We start from the raw sequence: 20,837 nt of genomic DNA, 5'->3' as shown, positions 1-20,837 counted from the left end.
AGGGTACATAGACAATACTCTCACCTCTCGTTGCTATGCATCACCATGATCTTGCATGTGCGTAGGATTTTTTTTGAAATTACTACGTTCCCTAACAGTTAGATGTTCAGAGAAAGCACTAAACAACAGTACACTGCATTGGAAATTTCCTGGTCTAATAAGAGATGGTGCAATGAATAGTGCTCTGGTGATGTTACATGATCAAAAATCAGTGTTAGAGATGGCAAAACATGCCACTGATGCAGGTGTTATGGACATATATTCCAACATACCTGATTACTTTTCACAGGATGAGTGTCCAGAGGAACATCAACATCATTTAGAGGAGGAACAAGAACTTCATGGAGAGGACTAGCAGCAACATGTACAAGAGCAGCAAAATAATCCAAATGCAGATGAACATATATTAGAACCAGAAGCTTGGCAATACTCCAATATGTATTACCAGCCTAGCAGTAGCAGTGCTAAATTGCCAGTGAAGAGAGGTAGCAGCCAAATGCAGGACAAAGGGGAATCACATTTCGATGAGGATGAAGAAGTACACACTGAAAGTGATGGCTCATCTGACAGTGACTATGCTATTCCCCCGGCAGAGAGCAATAGCTCAGCATCTGATGATGAAGTGCTAGAGTTGAGAAAATATGCTAAAGAATTGAAGGACAAAGTGAGAAAGAACATGCTGAGAGAAGAGGAGGTAAAACCATGCAATGTGCCTGAAGAGTATATTGTCCCAGAAACATTTAAGCTAGATGATTTAGATGGAGAAGACACACCATACTTTGAAAGTGATGACGACTTGTCATATGATGAAGGTAGTGATGGAGAGATAAGTGAAGTGAGAAGGAGGAAAACAACACACAGAGTTTATGATGACAGTACTGACAAACCAGAATTTGCTCTAGGCATGGCATTTCGTGATAGCAGGGAATTCAAACAGGTACTGGTTAAGTATGGGCTAGCAAATTTCCACCATTTAAGATTTCCAAAAGATGAAAAGAAAAGGGTCAATGTAGAATGTTCCTGGCCTGGTTGTCCTTGGAGCATCTATGGCTCAATTAGTAGCAGATCTGATTGGTTGTTAGTTGTGAGGTATAAAAATGAGCACACATGTATTCCTAGGAGGGGCAACAAGCTGGTCACAAGCACGGTCATTGCCAAAAAGTATTTCAGACAGATCAGGCATAATCCTACTTGGCATGTAGAGCATATGCAGGAGGCAGTACTTGAGGATCTTCTAGCCGATGTTAGCTTGTCCCAGTGCAAGAGAGCAAAAAAGTTAGTCATGGAAAAGCTCACTGATTTGACTAATGGTGAGTATTCTAGAGTCTATGACTACCACTTAGAACTAGTGAGAAGCAATCCTGGAAGCACAGTGGCAGTGACTCTAGATCCTGAAATTTTTGACAAGCCAGTTTTCCAAAGAATGTATATTTGTCTTGATACCTGCAAAAAGGGTTTCCTAGCTGGGTGTAGAAGAGTTGTGGGTCTAGATGGGTGCTTTCTGAAGGGGTTAGTCTCAGGCCAAATACTATGTGCTATTGGCAGAGATTCCAACAATCAGATGTACCCCATTGCTTGGGCTACAGTTGAGGTTGAATCATATGACTCACGGTACTTGATGAAGCTATGTACCTAGGGTAGGGGCACGGACCTGTCCAAAGAGCCCTACCCAAGGACATCCCTAGAAGAAGTCACCTTTCAATCGACTTGAAGGTATCCCACTCGACGGGTTCAAGACACTCGACCAAGAAGCTATCACTCGACCATGAAGCCAACCACTCGACTGCCAGGAGACCTAAAGTCACTCCGCAGGCAAACGGTCGGCTATTAAGTAGTCTTTATGGTCATTATAGCACTTTATTAGGGGCGTTACCAGTAACGCCCAACCTTAAATGTACCTTAAACCCTGCATCACTGAGGGCAGGAGAGGGCCGACGAACTCTATATAAGCCACCCCCTCCCCAGTATGAAGGGTTCGCACCCCTGTTATTCACACGCCTATAATCCAATCGACCGCCTCCGGGCACCGAGACGTAGGGCTGTTACTTCCTCCGCGAAGGGCCTGAACTCGTACATCTTGGTGTGTTTACAACTTCCCAATAGCTAAGATCTAGCTTCTCCATACACACCCCCTACATCACTGTCAGAGTTAGAACCACGACAGTACTGGTTCCTGTCATTTCTTCAGAAGGATCTTCAGATAAGCAACAATGGAGATGGATGGGTCTTCATATCTGACCAACAGAAGGCATTACAAGCAAACGTTTATTCTTCATGTTGTTCTTTTTGATGTAGTCACATGTTATAAAATTGTCGAGGAGGTAGGTGGTGGACCTAGTCACATGTTATAAATTTGTCGAGGAGGTAGGTGGTGAACCTAGTCACATGTTATAAATTTATCGAGGAGATAGGTGGTGAACCTAGCCATTTTTATGTAGTCACATCTACTCAAATGAACATGTTTATATCATTTGGCAGGGTCTTATCAGGGCTGTCAATGAAATTGTGCCTGAAGCAGAGCATAGGATGTGTGCTAGGCATATTTATGCTAACTGGAGAAAGGTGCACAGAGACAAAAAACTGCAAAAGATGTTTTGGGCATGTGCCAAATCATCTGATGTTACTCAATTTAATTACAATAGAGCCAAACTAGCCCAAAAAGTGTGGAAGGAGCTAAAGACATCCTGAAAACTGCACCGGAGCATTGGAGCAGGGCCTACTTCAAGCTTGGTTCTTGGTGTGACTCGGTAGAGAATAATCTGTGTGAATCATTCAATAATGCTATAATGAAGGCAAGGTTCTTTCCTGTTATTACAGCAAATGAGATTATTAGGAAAAAGGTCATGGTAAGGATCCAGGAAAATAGAGACAAATCTAACAGTTGGCCTGGAACCATTTGCCCTAATGTTTTCAAAAAATTGAAGCTGAACATCAAGAGGTCAGGGCTATGTCAGGGTTCTTTGGAATGGGAAGGAAGGATTTGAAGTTCAAGAAGATGTGCATCGGAGGTACACAGTTAACTTGGAGGCATGGAAATGTTCTTGCAGATATTGGGAACTGGCTGGTTTGCCCTGTCCTCATGCTATCAGTGCAATTTACACATGTGGTAAAAAACTAGATGATTATATTGCTCCATGCTACTCTATCTCTGAGTACAACAAGATTTATGACCATGTGCTGCAACCAGTGGAGGGAAAAGAGAACTGGCCAGTTGCTGACATGCCAAAACCTCATCCTCCTCCTCATAGAGTGATTCCAGGAAGAAAAAAGACTAAAAGAAGAAGAGAAGATGGTGAGAAACCTCAGGGGAACAAGCTTTCAAAAAAAGGCATAAGAATTTCATGTTCTGTTTGTGGGAGCTTTGATCACAACAAAAGAAAGTGTTTGGGAAATCCAAATAGAGATAAGAAGCAGAAAGATAACTACAAAAGAGCAGCACAAAGAGCAAGAAAGAAGAAGCAAAAGGAATCAGAAATCAACACTCAGGTAATTACTTTTCTTTGAACCTCAACAGTCATATATGTTGCAACTAGCACTGATCATTATTTCATTATTTTTGTCAGGTGCCACAACCACCAAAGAGGACAAACAATGCAGTATCATCATCTTCTAGAGCACCGCCTAATCTAGCGAAGAGGGCAAAGAAGCAAGCACCTCCAGCAAGATCATCTTCACAACAAGCACCTCCAGCAAGATCATCTTCACAACAAGCTTCTCAACATACTGTAGAGAGAACAAGCAGGATGAGGAGTCAGAACAGAGTAGGTTCAAGCTCACAGTCTGCTCCAAGAAATTCAAGCTCAATTCACATGCAAGTGCCAACTACTGACAGGCTGCAATGGCTCCTAACTGGAGAAAGGTGAATGTCCAGTTTTCTTATCAGTGGGGAAAGTCTCATGTACTTGATATGTAACATCATGTTGAAGTGTGTGCTTTTGTTGATGTGCAACATCAAGTTACTTGCACAAGTAGCATGCCAATGTCTGTAGTATTTTGTGGATGTTTTCTTTTCTATGTCAAAGACCTTAAGAGGTTGTCAGGGCAAATTTGATGTTATGGAATTTGTTATCAGTTTCTGGAAAGTATGGTTTCCTTTTGCTATTGCTTATTATGAGAACTGAAGCTTCTCAATATTATAGTTCCTGTGAATTTCCTATGAACATAGCAATTTTCTGGCGAAGTTTCTATGAATGCTATACTTCCTGTGAAGATCATGTGAATATATAAAATTTTGCTGTCAATATACTTCTAAATTTGGTGTGCAAATTCAGAGAGGGCGGCTGGGTCGAACCAGCTTGGGGGGGGGGGGGGGGTCATCTAGACTGCACCCAAACCCGCCCCTATCGACGTGGCCGGTCGGTGGGCTCGTCCTGGCCTCCACGTAGGCAAAACAGCCCTTCCAAACCACTCGAGATGGGTCTAGGGAGTGTTTTGTCTGGTTTGACATAGTTCAGGGGATTAAGTCTCTGGTTTTAGACGTGTGTGTGTGTGTGGGGGGGGGGGGTTATCTGTCCCTTAACTGATAATTCTGGGGGGTATCTATACTTTTTTCCCCTTTCCAGTGCAGTTTTGTTCAGAGGCCTTGGCGAGAAAACTTTTCCCACCACCGACCACTTCACCGTCTTCGCTTGGATGCCTGGATCTAGTCCTGGCCATCTCAGGCCCGGCCCTGTCGGCCCACACAGGCCCGACCCTAAAATCTAGGGCCTAGGCCCGATGGGCTTGTCTGTGGGCCAGGCTTGGGCCTAAGTTTTGAGCCCACTAGTAGGGCTTGGATGGGCTTGGGCTTGGCATATTGGCATTTTAAGAAAGAGACCCGGCCCATGACCCTAAGCCCTAAGGGCTTTTCAGGGCTTTTTACCAGATGGGTCGGGTTTGGGCTTGAAAAGTAGGCCCGATGGTAGGGCCTGGGAGGGCCTGGGCTTCAGTTTTCTGCCATGGGCTTTTTTAGGCCCGGCCCATGGCCAGATATACCTGGATCTAAGAAGATGAATCCTTGCCGCTCTTTGTCCGTCGGAACCAGTCCTCCAAAGCTCTCCGAGAGGCTGGCAGCCTCCGCCGTAGTCTTGCCATCAGCCGGGGACGCCGAAGCACCCCGGGCCGTTGAATCCCCTGCTGCCGCCGGCGCAGACGCCGTTGTCGTATGCTTGCGGGGGGTGGCCTCCCGACTCGCCGTGGTCGCCCCTCTGATCTCGTTCGCCGCCATGGACACACCACACGAGCGCTCCTGAAGAAAACCTTCGCCGATCAACCGCGGGAACAGCGCTGTCGCCGTTCGAGCAGTCACCGGAGATCCAATCTCACCCCCGTGCGGAAAAACCTAACCCTAGCGGCGGCCTAGCAATCGCCTTGCGATCGCCTTCCCCGTCGCCCTTAGGTATTCCTGACGTGGTGGACCCTCCTCCTCGTTTCGTTTCGGCATCGACTTGTTAGTACTGGTGAATCAGTAGATGTGTTTGCTTGTTTGTTCCATGGAAACGGTAGATAAAACTGTATAGTTACTGAAGCTTGTGGTGTTCTCTTGTGACTTCTCATGAGGAGCAGTGCATGGAGTGACTGGCACTGAATGAGCCTGGAGCTGCAATCTGAGCTGAGTTCTGGAATGCTGTTGAATGGTTGGTGACCTGAGTTTCCAAAATTCGACCAGCAAATGTCTATAAAAGTCACGTGCTATTTTCTGTACTAGATTTTGCATGAATGCTACTGTTATCGTATTTCTTTTTCTCAAGAACCAAGTTTTGGTTGATGGCATAGACGATCGATTATAATAGTTGGACAGATGTACTGTACTGTATGTTGTACTTCCTCTGTAAACTAATATAAGAGCGTTTAGATCACTAAAGTAGTAATCTAAACGTTCTTATATTAGTTTACGGAGGGAGTAGTTGAACAGCCAAGCAAAATCGCAACTGTTGCCGCTTCCTCTCTCCTGGGAGCGTTTAAATTGCCAGTCATCGTGTGTTGTCATCAATTTATTGTGGGGAATCAAGTTCTAGTGTTTGAAGGAAATAATTATCTTAGAGCAATTTATCACAACATGTTTATCGCACTGAAGAGCAATTTATCACACCATGCTTCAGATGAGGGGATGCTTCATATTCACAACATGTTTATCGCACTGAAGAGCAATTTATCACACCATGCTTCAGAATGACAAATAGGGGTTATCCACATAGTATTTACTTTCAGCTGGAGGTTACATTACATTTGGAGAGTAAAAAGAAATAGTAAAATTAAAATAGGACATTTCTTAGCATTCCTATGTACAGATGCTATATCAAGCCATTCCACTAATCTACTGGTTTGTAAATCAACACACACTTCCATCAAATCCCTAGGAACAGACACTGCATCAACCAATAGTCCAATGCTACTCCAATATCATTAGAAAGAATATGTCATCTAATTACTTACTAGCCACCACCACACTTCAACTAGCAGCACAATAGTCTCATATCAAGATTCAGAGGGGTGTCCACATCTGTGACAAGCCGTTCTCCTGGTTCCAGTTTGGGGTCAACTCCAACTTGGAATTGCTGTTACTTGACATGTTGCTCAGAGATGTCCTGATGGCCTTCTTCTCAGGGTTGTCCCAGCCCAGCAGGTCCCCGAAGCTCATCGATCCCCTGAGGGGTAGTGCCGGCAGGCCGGAGAAGCAGGACACTTGCTCGATGGTGTTCATCGCGGTGCCGCTGTCGAAGGCGATGTACGCGTCGATGAGGGGCGCGAGCGGTGGCATAGTCGGAAGGTCCAGCTCGCTAAAAAATGTGCAGGCTTCTTCAGATGGTGGCCTTGGGCTGCTTGTTCTGCTCTTGTAGAACACCCTGCATAGCACCCAGTCTTCCTGTGTTTTTTTTTGAAAAAAAAGGATGGCAAGGTTAAAATGGTAAGTGCAAGTTCATCTATGTATATAACAATTGAAACTTAAAAAGTATTCCTTGAACTGTCAATCTCATATGAAGTACTTAGTAGGTTAGGCTAAGAAGGCTTCATTGATTAAACTAATTCAGTAGCCAATCTCCGCAGCAATCTGGTTACTTTATGAAATTCTTTTCCTGGAAGTTAGTTAACTTGAAGAAATAGCAATCACAGGGACATCAATAATTTTAAACTGTCACCTTGCAGTAAAGAACTAGCACATGCGAGTCAGATTAATCCTTATCAAGGGAATGTTTAGTAAATTATTAATTAATTTCATTTAGTTAGTTGGTTGCCTGACGTAAACACTGGAACGATCATTTCAGCGACATGGACTGTGGAGTTGACCTGAATGTTAAAATTGGCAACTTGCAGGCTGTACAATTAATTAGAACGGCCCGAGTCAGAGAAGATCACTCGTTCAACAGAAACAGTAGAGATCATACGAAATTCTAGCTCGACATACAAGGCGACGACGACGCGTATGATGACGGTTATATAAATGGGCTGACACGAGGAATACGTATGCCCTCATTCTAAAATACACGCGTAGATCAATAGATGCAGCTTTGATTGTTTTTATTTTTCTTTTGGGGGTAATAGATTCAGCTTTGACTGTTCGTATACGAACATTTTACTAGTTAATAATTTTGAAAGTTCCCTAAAAAAAGAATTTTGAAAGTATGCATTTACATAGTATATTTTTATTGCAATTAAATTTACAGAAACTTAAATTGCACACTTTGTAGAACGAACGTAGTTTCGTGGGGAAAAACAGGTAGTGATATCTATCTCAGCCACAAAATTATGCATTTTCTGTTTTTTTTTCGTGCTAAAAACTAGTATGCAATTTTCACATGTAATGAAATAACGAACCGAAAATGAAAAAAAAAAGGAAAGACAAACTCTCTTCTCTCTCTCCTCCTCAATCCCGCATGAGAGTGGCGTGTCCTAATACCGCCGGGGTCACGCGAACCAGATGAACCCAACACAGAAAAAAGGAAGAGAAGAAGCAGATATGCATATGATGCTACGTACCTTGAGCTGGCACCTCGCCTCGGCGGCGGCGGCGCCGCCCTTCTGCTGCTGGTGGTGGCGGTGTCGCTCCTCCTCGAGGCGGAACTCGTGCATGACCCACTCCGTTCTCGTCCCCTTGGGGGCCCTCCCCTGGTAGAAGACGAGCGTCTTGCGCATCCCCACCAACGCCTCGCCGTGCGCGAGGATGGCGCGGTCCTTGCCGGTGGCCTTCCAGTAGCCGGAGCGCGTGGCGCGGTTGGTGCGCTGGCCGGTGGCGTACTTGCGGTCGCGCAGGCTGAAGAAGTACCACTCCCTGCCGCCCACGCACGCCGCCTCTGCACAAGGAGAAGCAAGACGAATCCATCCAAACATTTTAGCATGCAACCAATCTGTCCAAAATCCAAATATACAGCTTCGGTAAATTAGCAGAAAGTATGATTTCAGCGAGGTGTAGTTGGTTATCACGTCAGTGTAACACATCGAAGGTCTCCGGATTGTTTTCACTCTTTTTTTTTCTCACTTGCAGAAGCAGAATGAATCAATCAACCTTCCCTTCCTTGAAGAAATCATTAAGTTTTTTTTCACAAAAATTAAGTTGGTCGCCAGCGCCATGAACTGCATGCAGGAACAAGAACCAACAGAGCGCCGGGCTAATGGACGAAGAAAGGTTGCTACGAACAGCAGTGACGTCGAGAGATGAGTAGGCACGTAGGAAGTAGGAACGCTTGGCTACGTACCTGGAAGGTCCCATGGCTCGCACTTGTTGAGGTCGACGTCCACGATGTCGACGCCACCGTATGCGCGCCGGCCGGTGAGCTTGTGGAGGAGGTAGTCGAGGACCAGCTCCTCGTCCCGTGGGTGGAACCGGAACCCCGGCGGCATCCTCGCCTCCATCATGCCAATAGAGCTCATCTTCTCGGTCGGATCGCTACACTGCTACCTTAGCCAGAGAGAGGGAGAGATGGAGGGAGGGAGAGAGTTTTGAGACGGGACGATGAAGGGGAGGTACGTACATGTATTAATAGTGCACGCTAGTCAACTGCTAGTGAACAATGCAACCTGCTGCTGCTACTACTACTACTTTTGCATTGATGCTTACGGTTTGAAACCGTAAGTCTTCCAGTATATAATAAAAGGCTATATTCAAAGAAAAAAACCTTTATCCCGCTTTATATATAATGCCACATGGTAAAATGATATATACAAGGTGAAAAAAACACTCACAAAGTAGATTAAAGAAAAAAAATCAGACAACAACGAAAGCAACACAAAGCAATGCACAAGATATGCAGTACTCGACTCCATCAACTTGCCATCGAGCATGAGCACAAAGATTAGCCGAACCCACGCAAGAAACACCAGTGGCCACTGAAGAAGAACGAATTTGCATCTCGTTAAGAAAGCTTCGGACATCATTGCACAACCTCGACCAAACTGTCGCCGAAGAGGGCCCTCTGCCCTCTTGCTCTGGTTAGAGGAGCGCTGATCTTGCCTACAATCAGCAAAGGCCGATGATGTGGACGATGCAGTCACTTGTAAAAGGTAGGAGGCAAACTAAATCGCCTCACACCAAAGCCGAAGAATCTTCGAGCTACGAGTCAAGCTTGCCTAAAGGTACTAAACTCCACGATTCCACCCCAAGAGGTTGTCAGTACCACACATTGTTGCCGGCGAAACCAACAAGATGGATTTGGGTTCTATCGGGAGCTCTGGTACGGTAAGGGGGGTTACACGCCGTTTCAGAGAGAGGCATGATACCCACACGGTCACCATAGACTGCTTCGAGGCTCAGTATCTCGCTCGTGCCACGTCGAGGTACCTAGGCCATCAAACCCACCTCGTGGGAAGGCCCACTGCCACTAGATCTAGGCCTCTAGATTGAGATTTGGGCTCCACCATTGTGGACTACAAAGACCTTCCTAGGATCACCAGTCGATACACCCCTCGTCATCCACACAACCAAGAGAAGTAGCAACAAATGGGGCCACACTGCTAACCGGTGAGCCAATCATGCAACTGTGCCATCCAGGATCACCGCCTTAGGATCCAGGACCGACACCCACAACCTCTAGAGCACATGGTCGTCACCTGCTGAAGGAGGGGAGAAGGTATCCCCTTTCAGCCCCCAGAGCAACAAATGTGGATGGCAATGGACCGGGGCCGGGCTGGCTCCCCATGCCCCACAACAGTTGGGACTAGGCAGCACCGATGCTGATCCACAAGTATAAGAGATGCCTGGCCCGGGCTTATTTGGTCAGAGACCAAGATAAGCCAAAGGACCCGACCCTTGCATCAAAGAAGCTGGACGGGGGTGGGCCTCATCGGCGCCCGCCAGCACTACTTCGTAGGCCACGTGCCCGCTCATCGCCACCAGAAAAACAGGCCGCCGCTGTGCCGAACCAGACCTCTTGAGATCCAGGCGATGGCTAGCCCACGAGACTCGACACTGCAAGCCCCTATGTGACCCCACCTACACCGACCTCCAGGGGACCCCCCTCCTCTCGTCGTCCCACCATTCTAAGTGGATTTATTGGATCTTAGGGAACAACCATAAGTACGGCCGGCCTATAGAACAAGAATGTCACGTTGTCAAGCGGAGCTAAGAAAGTGACTCGAAGCCTAAGGAGGGTGACTCGGGATCACCGAGACCCGCCACTATAACTCCGAGACCTATGCCCCACCTGGCCAACCATTGGAGGAAACAATCGCCGATAGAAAACATACTTTGCGGGCTGGGGAGGGGGGGGGGGTTGGGGGGGGATGGATTTGAACTAGGGCTCGCGCGGCCTGGCGGGGCTATTTTCTTGGCCAAAAGGCTACTAGTATATCAGATCTATTAAAGTGTATACTACTTCATTTATGTATTTGTCAAATGTATGCAGGGCAGAAGAAAAAAATTGCAGTTAGGCGTATGCATATGCGATTGCCGGGAAGCGTACCCTGGCGTTGAGTATACGGAATTCAGTTTGTTTCGTGGATATGCATCGTCAAATTCGATCTCGCTCTAGCCAGCTCGGACGCATGGGCTAGCTCATCATCTCAGCACTTCAGTTGAGTGGAAGCCTCCTTTCCTTTTGGGATCAACGGCCCCTGACCTGACCAAGTATAGGCGGCGGCAATTATTTTGGGTGTGTCACGATAGTGCAAAAGATAGCTACTGTAGTACCGAAAGTGACATGGCATGGATCGTATTCGGTCTAGGCTGTAAATCACATACTACTACACATAACTAATTTTGAATTAGTTCGAAGCAGCTGCCAGCGCCTAATAAAAGAGAGATCAAACGAATTAATCACTGGCCACTAGCTTACCACTCACCAGCTTCGAAGAATTAATATTTATTTTCCATCTTTGCCCAATTTTTTGGGGCGTCACGATCGACACTGCAAAAGATAGCGAAAGTGACAGACATTGATAGTGTTCGAGGCCGTAAATCACATATACTACTGAACTTGAACTACTAGCTAGGTTGAGACCGCTGCTAGAGATCGTGCTGCAAAACAAGAGTGCCAAAAAAAAGAGATCGTGCTGCAAAACAAGAGTGCGCCTATCATGAATTGCTCCTACAAAATTGCCGTGGGGTGTTTACCCTACTGTGCAAGGGTCCGGGCACACGCGGTTATTTGTATGCACAATTGCTTGCGGTCCGTAAAATAAATTGATCCCCTGCATGCGTTTAGGGCTTAATCCCCTCTGAATTTCTGCATGTGGAAGATTTTGGCAGAGGCTGCATGGTTCATCCGCCCCAACCCTGGTGCTTCTTCTTTTGATTTTCAAATTTAAATCTATTATATCTTTTGAACCAAAACTCTAATTTATATTCTGTTGGCATATCCGTGTTCTTTGTGACGAATGCTTTGTAACAAGAACACTCTTAAACACGTTTTGACAAGTTTTTTTTACCAAGTTTCAACTACTGAAACATGGTAAGAACCAATGATAAATCCATCAAGTTTCAAAAGCTAAAACTGAAACACTAAACCCTAAGCCTTAGCCCAAGCCCTAAACCCGAAACCCCAAATGAGAATGAAACTTGGTATAACTTGGTCAAAACATAATATTACAATTATCAAGTTTTAATATTTGAACCTTGTTACCTTTGAAAACTATGAAACTATATTCAAGAGTGGTTTTGTTTAAACTCCACGTTGTAAGGAACACAAATATGCAAACAAAACTGAACTTGGACTTTCAGTTTAAAATATATCATAGATTCAAATTTGGAGATGAAATAAAAATGCATGGGAGGTGGGGTGGGTGGAGCATGCAACTCTACCAAAAGTTGCATGCATGAAACCCATCTAAATCAAGTAAGGGTTAAAAACATGAAAACCACCAAACAACTTTACAAATCTTAAAGCAATCATGTGGTTGCCTTCGTGCGTGCTGCCGCACATAGGCGTTGTTGTGAGTCTGTGATGATTTCTCACTAGAAAAATAGAAATACCCATTTTCTTAAAAAAATGGGCGGAAACCAGAAAGGAATCACTCACTAGTCGGCATGCAATGGAGAACAAAAAACAGAGCAACATCGGACAGACCCAATACAACAAGAGCGTGTTTGGTTGCACGCATGAAGCCCATACAGGCTTGTGATGCAAATTTGGCCTGTTTCGTAGCCTGGACTGCACTGAATTTTTGGCTTGCACAAACCTTAAAGCATCTCTAGACCTGGTTGAGGAGGAACAACTGAATCAGTCATTTTCCCCAGAGCTGGCTCTACTCCAGCGGGCAAAGTGTGGCCCGAGGTTGCATGCCTTGGGAAGTGCGGGTGATGCAACATATCGGCCTTACCTATCTACTCCCCTCCTCTCACCACCCAATCTCCCATTATTCTCACCATCCCTTCATTTCTATGGACGACTCTACTCCACCACCGCACCGCCCGGATTCATGCCCCCTTTTAGTGGTGCCCACCTCTGGCATCTCATCGGCTTTGAGTGCCTCAACTTTAGGCAGTTGGAGAGGAAGATCAAGTCGCCTTCCCCCATCTACACCAACACACACTCAACATGTATGGATCGGCCATCAGTGGTGCAGTTGCCAACAGATACCTTAACTACTACGAGTGAGGCTTCGACTACACTGGAGAGGAATTCCAAGGCGTTGGCAGGGACTTCCGATGTGTGTGCCAGGAAATCCCTAGCTCTAGAGGCAGGGGTTTTGATGACCGGCGTGGCTCCCACAACGGGAGTGTCTTCTTCGGGTCCGATGGCAACAGCTCTACCAGAGGTGGCCACTGTAAGTTTTCTTGATCTGGAACAAGCTACATTGCTTCGTAGATGCAAATTGAGGGATGGAGGTGGGGCCGTGGGAAATTGGACACAATGTTAGGTTTTTTAGGTTGGTCGGTGACGCTTTCTTCTCCACCTTTGGTGTCAATGGTTAGTTTCCAGTGGATTACATACGCGGTGGCGTATTTTAGATTCATGGATTAGATTGGTTTGCATGATCCAATTAGATTGTACATACAAAAATTGTGCCGGTCAGTGTGCATGTCAACCATGAGTCAAAATTTGTGCACGGAGTTGTGTAGGATCACAACAATGTGCATATCAAAAGTCATGCTCGATTGTGCACTAAATTGTGTAGGATCATAACAATGTGCATGCCAAAAGTAATGCTAGATTGTGCACTGAGTTTTGTAGGACATATCAATGTGCATGCTTGGTGATGCTAATCATATGAATGTGCAATGTCCATGCTTATGCTGCCATTCTGCACTGCTTGATTGATATTGTGCACTTGCTTGATTAATTGATTGTGCAATGGTAATCACCAATGTACATGCTTATGATTCCATACTTCAGTGCTTGATTGATTGTGCAACAATAATCACCAATGTCCATGATTATGATTTCATTCTGCGTGACTTTGTCTTAGATCATTGCCAATGTGCAATGCTTATGCTTTAACAATGTCCATGATTGCACACTGCTTCATGTCAGATCATGCCAATGTGCAATGTCCATGATTAGGCGATTTTCTTGAAGGGTTCTGCAACAGTACACATCAATGTCTGCTTAACTAACAAGGTGATCAAGACCTACTGGGACGTCATGGGGCGTGGCTACTATCCACCAGCTGGATTCGAGGATGTGCTCCCGGTCAACCAATTGACACTTAAGCCCGTGGTCTGAGGAAGGATGGAGGCAATGGCGACCCCTTTGCACAATCATGACCGCCCCAAGCTTGCCCATAAGCCAGAGAACTGGTGCCATATCAGTTATATGTTCAGATGGACACTCATGACATGGCCATGCTTGTCATCCGACGTCTTTGCAGAAGCCCCCCAGGGACTTTCTCCACACCGTAGACTAAGGCATAGCCTAGTGGTGTGAAGGGGCTGGTGCCTTCCCACCCACCCAGGTTCAAGGCATGGTACTTGCAATTTGGGTTTGTTGCACCAATTATACTGTAGGGGGTTCCCTTACAGTCTTTTTGTCAAAAAAAAACTTTCTCCACACCCCCTTCTTCATTGCATGTTGGTGGTCGCCTGCATGTGGTGTGTGGAGTGGGTGCAAGTGGCAGGGTGCGGCGGCCAGGTTGTGCTGTTCCCAAACTAGAGCGATTTCTGCTAGAAGCACAACATGGCTAAGGAAGGCGTCATCGCCTTCAAGCTAACGACCTGGGCTTCGAGGTCAAGATCTATAACCTCAACACTTCCGCTGCTAAGCCGTATGCCATATGGCTAGGTGGCCTGAATTGCTTTCGAACTATTTTAGTAGTAGTAGTAGTATTTTATGGTAAGCTGTATCTTTTGATCAGGCAACAACACCCCTGTTGTTGTGCATGGGCGTCCTATGTTGGTGCTAATGTAAGCTGCACAAATATGTCCCTAATTAGTTCTTCAAATCATGGTGTGGCATTCTAATCATGCGTGTTTCGAACTTGTTAGTGTGTTGTTTAGGGGGCGTAATGCTTGTTAGTGTGTTGTGTACGAGTAATAAGGTCATCACATTTGAAGGGGGTGAGCAGAACACTATTCTGCACACAACCAAACACCCGTAGTTTGCATCTTCTCACCCTAGAATCAGAGGTGCAAGTAACCAAATAACATGCAGAAAAATCATCAGCGATGCGAAGCGAGCTACCAAACACAGTGCAAAAATGGCCCAAACCGTGTTTAGGCCCACCCAGGCTCCACCAGGCCACTCATGCAGGAGACCCGAAATTGATGCGACTAACCAAACACACCCCAAATGAATACCCGTTGGAAGGAGAAAAACAACCACTCCCATCGATAAAGGCACCACACCATCACAACACACTTGGTGTTCGAGGCTGTAAATTGCATACTGAACATGAATTTGTTTGAAAGGTTGCTAGCCACATGGTGTCGAACTATAAGTGCACTACATGTATTTCTTCATCAGATAATATATTGTCGCGGCCTTCATCGACAAATAAGGCCTAAATGTGAGGAGGATGTTAAAATATGTTGGTCGTCTTGTCCGTCGGTTTAGATAATATATTTCAACAGATGCAGCTAAAAAAACAAAAGCATGTCATCTTCTTTCCGATCCGGTATAATCCTTTCCATTAATTCTCATAATAGAAATACAAAGTCCACAAACCAGAAATACAGGGAAAGGGAAACAGGGAGTAGCGAGCTCGGGCATACGCTAGGACACTCACCACCTACGCGTGTAATTAAGACATAGACCATGGGGCAAAAACCTGACACCACCATCACTCACCAACTACAACCTCTACGAGTCCAAAGAGTGACCAAAATGCACCAATATTACAGACCAACAAACATACCATCCATCAGCGCTAACTAAACAGTATAAGGAAACCTAAAACTTGTGTGAATCAAAGATGAGATGGCCCTCTTCAGAAACAACCTCACATGTGACCATCATCTCTAGGTATAGGTGGCCCACACAATAGAATCATTTGCGTCACGCTGTTCTTCAACATCTCAGCGCCCTTCTTCACAGTATCAACCATCTACGGTTTCTGCAAATCTGTCCAATATAGCAGAAAAGAACATGGTATCAATCCATTTATGTTCAAAAGTGGCACGGTTACGTGCAAGCCAAAAAGAGTGCATCATCTACTCCCTTTAGTTGGGTTTGTAAGTCATACACAAGTTTTTACATGTTCAATTTGACTAGCGAAACATTTGTAATATGTCACAAATATATATATATATATATATATAAACAACCACTCCCATCGATAAAGGCACCACACCATCACAACACACTTGGTGTTCGAGGCTGTAAATTGCATACTGAACATGAATTTGTTTGAAAGGTTGCTAGCCACATGGTGTCGAACTATAAGTGCACTACATGTATTTCTTCATCAGATAATATATTGTCGCGGCCTTCATCGACAAATAAGGCCTAAATGTGAGGAGGATGTTAAAATATGTTGGTCGTCTTGTCCGTCGGTTTAGATAATATATTTCAACAGATGCAGCTAAAAAAACAAAAGCATGTCATCTTCTTTCCGATCCGGTATAATCCTTTCCATTAATTCTCATAATAGAAATACAAAGTCCACAAACCAGAAATACAGGGAAAGGGAAACAGGGAGTAGCGAGCTCGGGCATACGCTAGGACACTCACCACCTACGCGTGTAATTAAGACATAGACCATGGGGCAAAAACCTGACACCACCATCACTCACCAACTACAACCTCTACGAGTCCAAAGAGTGACCAAAATGCACCAATATTACAGACCAACAAACATACCATCCATCAGCGCTAACTAAACAGTATAAGGAAACCTAAAACTTGTGTGAATCAAAGATGAGATGGCCCTCTTCAGAAACAACCTCACATGTGACCATCATCTCTAGGTATAGGTGGCCCACACAATAGAATCATTTGCGTCACGCTGTTCTTCAACATCTCAGCGCCCTTCTTCACAGTATCAACCATCTACGGTTTCTGCAAATCTGTCCAATATAGCAGAAAAGAACATGGTATCAATCCATTTATGTTCAAAAGTGGCACGGTTACGTGCAAGCCAAAAAGAGTGCATCATCTACTCCCTTTAGTTGGGTTTGTAAGTCATACACAAGTTTTTACATGTTCAATTTGACTAGCGAAACATTTGTAATATGTCACAAATATATATATATATATATAGAAACTTGATTCGATGACGGATCTAAGAATATATTTTATGTGGCATATAACACATGTTTTACTAATCAAATTGATGGCCTAAAAATTCATGCCCGACTTATAAACCTATTGTGCATTACTACTCCCTCCGTCTCAAAATAAATGTCGTTTATTTAGTACAATATTAGTACAAAATCAGCAGCACTTATATTTTAGGACGAAGGGAGTGCTTTGGTACGTATTTCTATGAGGATAAATAAAAAAGCTAGTACTTGCTAGATAAGGTAAACCACCTTTCGTGTAGCTACCAAGCAAAGCACCTAGTTTGCCTTATCTGTGCCAATATGCCAGTGAAAGAGGGACCAAAGGATTCCCAAAAATAAATAAATCAATAAAGAGAGCATTAAATCAACTAATCACTGACCACTAGCTCACCACTCTCCAGAAGCTCCAACAGTGAACATTTCTTTTTCATCTTCGTTTTCCATCTTTAACTGAGACATGCATGCACAGTGGATGCATGCTTTCAAGCCTTATCCACCACGAACATATATACCAAGAACAAGCGGCGTACGTGTCGACGGCGACCAACCGAAACTGACCGCCGGCGATTCCATGGCCGCCGCCTGAGCGACGTTCACATCGCCGGGCGGGGGCCGCTTCACGTGCCCGCCCACGTGCCGCCGCCCACGTGTTGGGGCCGTCCACCGTCCGATGAGCGGTCGGCGGCCCAGAGATCGCCAGCGGGTCGACGTCCCGGGCCACCGGACCCTGTCTTCTGTCGATCCAAAACGACTCGTAGCGCCAGATTATTGGCTGCCATTATTGACTGCACTCGGACATGAGGCATGAGATGATATGAATGTGATGCGCTGTCGTGATAGGTAGATAGATACCGCTCATCTATCGCTACAAGTGGAGACGCATCGTCGTAGTCTCGAGCTCTCTCAAACAGAGCAACATGCCTTTTCTAGCTACCTAGGGTCATAGTACATCGATCTGTGAACATGATCCTTGGTGTAGCTGGAAGTGGGCATGGACATGCAAATGGCACTACATTCATCAAGCAAATCCCCAGTTCGGGGCATACATAGTACTAGTAGCACTGTATCCATGCATGGAGATTTAAGAAGTGGAAACAACCGTTGTGCTTGGGCTTGGCCGGGTTCTGATGATTAATTGCAAGTGCAGTTGTGCTGCCGTCGATGTCACAACAATTCCACTGGGTTGGTGTTGTGCACACAAATTAGTTTCATATGCATGATTCTCTCGGGGAGGAGGGATATGGATTGGTGTGTCGCTGTCCGCGTAAGGCTACCTAATTTTTTAGTTTCTTTTTTTTTCTTGGCTATATTAGCCGATATGGGAAGGTTAACCGGTCATGTCATCAACTTCTTTCTCCATCGCTGGAAAAAGAGAGGAAAGGAACAATCTTGATGGGATAGCATGGATGAGCAGATAGGGTAGATAGATGGTGACATGTCAAATATCTCCTTCATATTGCTATACTGGAAAGCAATGTACATGCCGTATGTCGACACTGGATTAACAAATCTTTTGTATTCCTTGCTTATACATACATATGGCTGGTTAGTAATACTCTCTCTGTAAATTAATATAAAAGCGTTTAGATTACTAAAGTAGTGACCTAAACATTCTTATATTAGTTTACGGAGGAAGTACTATTTATTGAATTGCATGTACTGATTGGCTTAGCCAAAAGGAAAGTCAAACTGTTAGGAAAACGTGGGACTATATTTTTACACCCACTTACTTGAGGCATCGTTAGGCATTACTCCTTTAAAAGATGCTGCTCGTCTTTTAGGGCATTGCTCGGACACCCTTTGCGTCATCCGATCCTCCCGTGCAGCGCATTGTCAGTCTAGCGCCTTCCCATTGTCCGATCGCGTAATCTAGTGCCTCACCGTCTCGACGTCTTCTGGGGTGCATGACATGTGGGTCACAGGCAATTTCAAAATGATTTGTCTTTTATATTTACATCTTGGCATACCGATGAAACATAGTGCAAGTCTAATCGAGATTTTCTAGAATAGACTCATGCTTGCAATCCTTCTCGGCTATCCGAGCAGCTGGCCACACCTTCTCAAAGTACTTCCCGGGCTTCACCTCCTTGTCGTGCCACTTTGGGCACTGACCGGCAATCTGCTCCATGTCCATCTTCGGGTAGTATGCTTGCACGGCTGCAAAAGACTGCCGCGCACCCTCGATGCACGCTGACTTCTTCCACAAGTCGACCTATGCGCTTGCTTCTTGGAGGCCGTGCACCAACCCGAAGCAGCTCGTGGGCAGAGGATTGCTCGACCACAAGGCCTTGCAAAGATCCTTCATGGCAGGCTTGGCAGCCCGTGGAAGCTCCGCCAACTTCTTCAGCTTGTCGCCGAAGACTTGGGGATGCGTCGGGTCTTGGAATTTCAGCCAAAATGACCTCTGTTGGTCGTTAGTCGGGTTGGTGCGTGCCCTGAAGTGCTGACATGCCTCCCACGCTGCGAGGAAGGTCTGAGAAGGCGCCTGACATGTGCCATAGTTGCAATAGCTCCGGGAAGGCTCAACGGCTAAAGACACACTACAAAAGATAGGGCTTAGCAGAAGCAATTTCCATAGCCTGTCGGAGTTCCTCCTTCACCGCATCAGCTCGAGAAGCTGCCTCTTGGGGCTCTTGATCAAGCCGCCTGATCTCGGCGTCATCCTTCCCTTGGGAAACCTTCAGTGTGTCACATTCAATGATATAGAACGAAAGGTCCCCTTCCACAATACTGACGCGCGCCTGAGCAGCTTCATGAGTTTTTTGCACCTCGGCGAGCAACTCGGTGTTTTTCTGTGCCGACGACTTTAGCTTCTCGGCCAGAAGACACGCGATGGGAAAAAGAAGTACCAGAGGGGTGCCCCGAGGGGGCACAACCCACCTTGGCGCGCCTGGGGGCCCAAGCGCGCCCTGGTGGGTTGTGCCCACCTTGGTGGCCTCCCGCACCGCCTCTTTGCTCTATAAATACCCCAATATTCCAGAAACCCTAGGGGAGTCGACGAAAAACAATTCCAGCTGTCGCAAGTTCCAGAAACCACATGTCCAATCTAGACACCATCACGAAGGGGTTCATCATCCTCATTGGTGCCTCTCCGATGATGCGTGAGTAGTTCATTATAGACCTATGGGTCCGTAGTCAGTAGCTAGATGTCTTCCTCTCTCTCTTTTGATTCTCAATACAATGGTCTCTTGGAGATCTATTTGATGTAACGCTCTTTGCGGTGTGTTTGTTGGGATCCGATGAACTTTGAGTTTACGATCAAATCTGTGTTTTTATCCATGAAAGTTATTTGAGTCTTTTGATCTCTTATATGCATGATTACTTATAGCCTCGTATTTCTTCTTCGAATCTTTTGTTTAGTTAGGCCGACTAGATCGATTTTTCTTGCCATGGGAAGAGGTGCTTTGTGATGCGTTCGATCTTACGGTGCTCGATCCCAGTGACAGAAGGGGAAACGACACATATGTATCGTTGCTATTAAGGATAACAAGATGGGGTCTACTCCTATATGAGTAGATCTTGTCTACATCATGTCATCATTCTTATTGCATTACTCCGTTTCTCCATGAACTTAATACACTAGGTGCATGTTGGATAGCGGTCGATGTGTGGAGTAATAGTAGTAGATGCAGGCAGGAGTCGGTCTACTAATCTTGGACGTGATGCCTATATAATGATCATTGCCTGGATATCGTCATGATTATTTGAAGTTCTATCAATTGCCCAATAGTAATTTGTTTATCCACCTAATGCTATTTTTCTCGAGAGA

At 45.5% G+C, this 20,837-nt stretch overlaps 1 protein-coding gene across 1 annotated transcript; it reads right to left on the bottom strand.

The window, feature by feature from the left end:
- Positions 1-6,148: 6,148 nt before the first annotated feature.
- On the bottom strand, positions 6,149-9,008 carry LOC125521566 (NAC domain-containing protein 21/22-like). The gene is made up of 3 exons (XM_048686631.1): positions 8,673-9,008; positions 7,957-8,270; positions 6,149-6,844 (listed from the first exon to the last, which is right to left on the bottom strand). The coding sequence occupies exons 1-3, from the start codon at positions 8,845-8,847 to the stop codon at positions 6,464-6,466; spliced, it is 870 nt and encodes a 289-aa protein (XP_048542588.1). The 5' UTR covers positions 8,848-9,008; the 3' UTR covers positions 6,149-6,463.
- Positions 9,009-20,837: the final 11,829 nt, after the last annotated feature.

This window comes from Triticum urartu, chromosome 7, assembly GCF_003073215.2.
Source record: "Triticum urartu cultivar G1812 chromosome 7, Tu2.1, whole genome shotgun sequence".
NCBI lineage: Eukaryota > Viridiplantae > Streptophyta > Magnoliopsida > Poales > Poaceae > Triticum > Triticum urartu.
The sequence above is the reverse complement of the archived record's forward strand: the minus strand, read 5'-3'. Positions and strand labels throughout refer to the sequence as shown.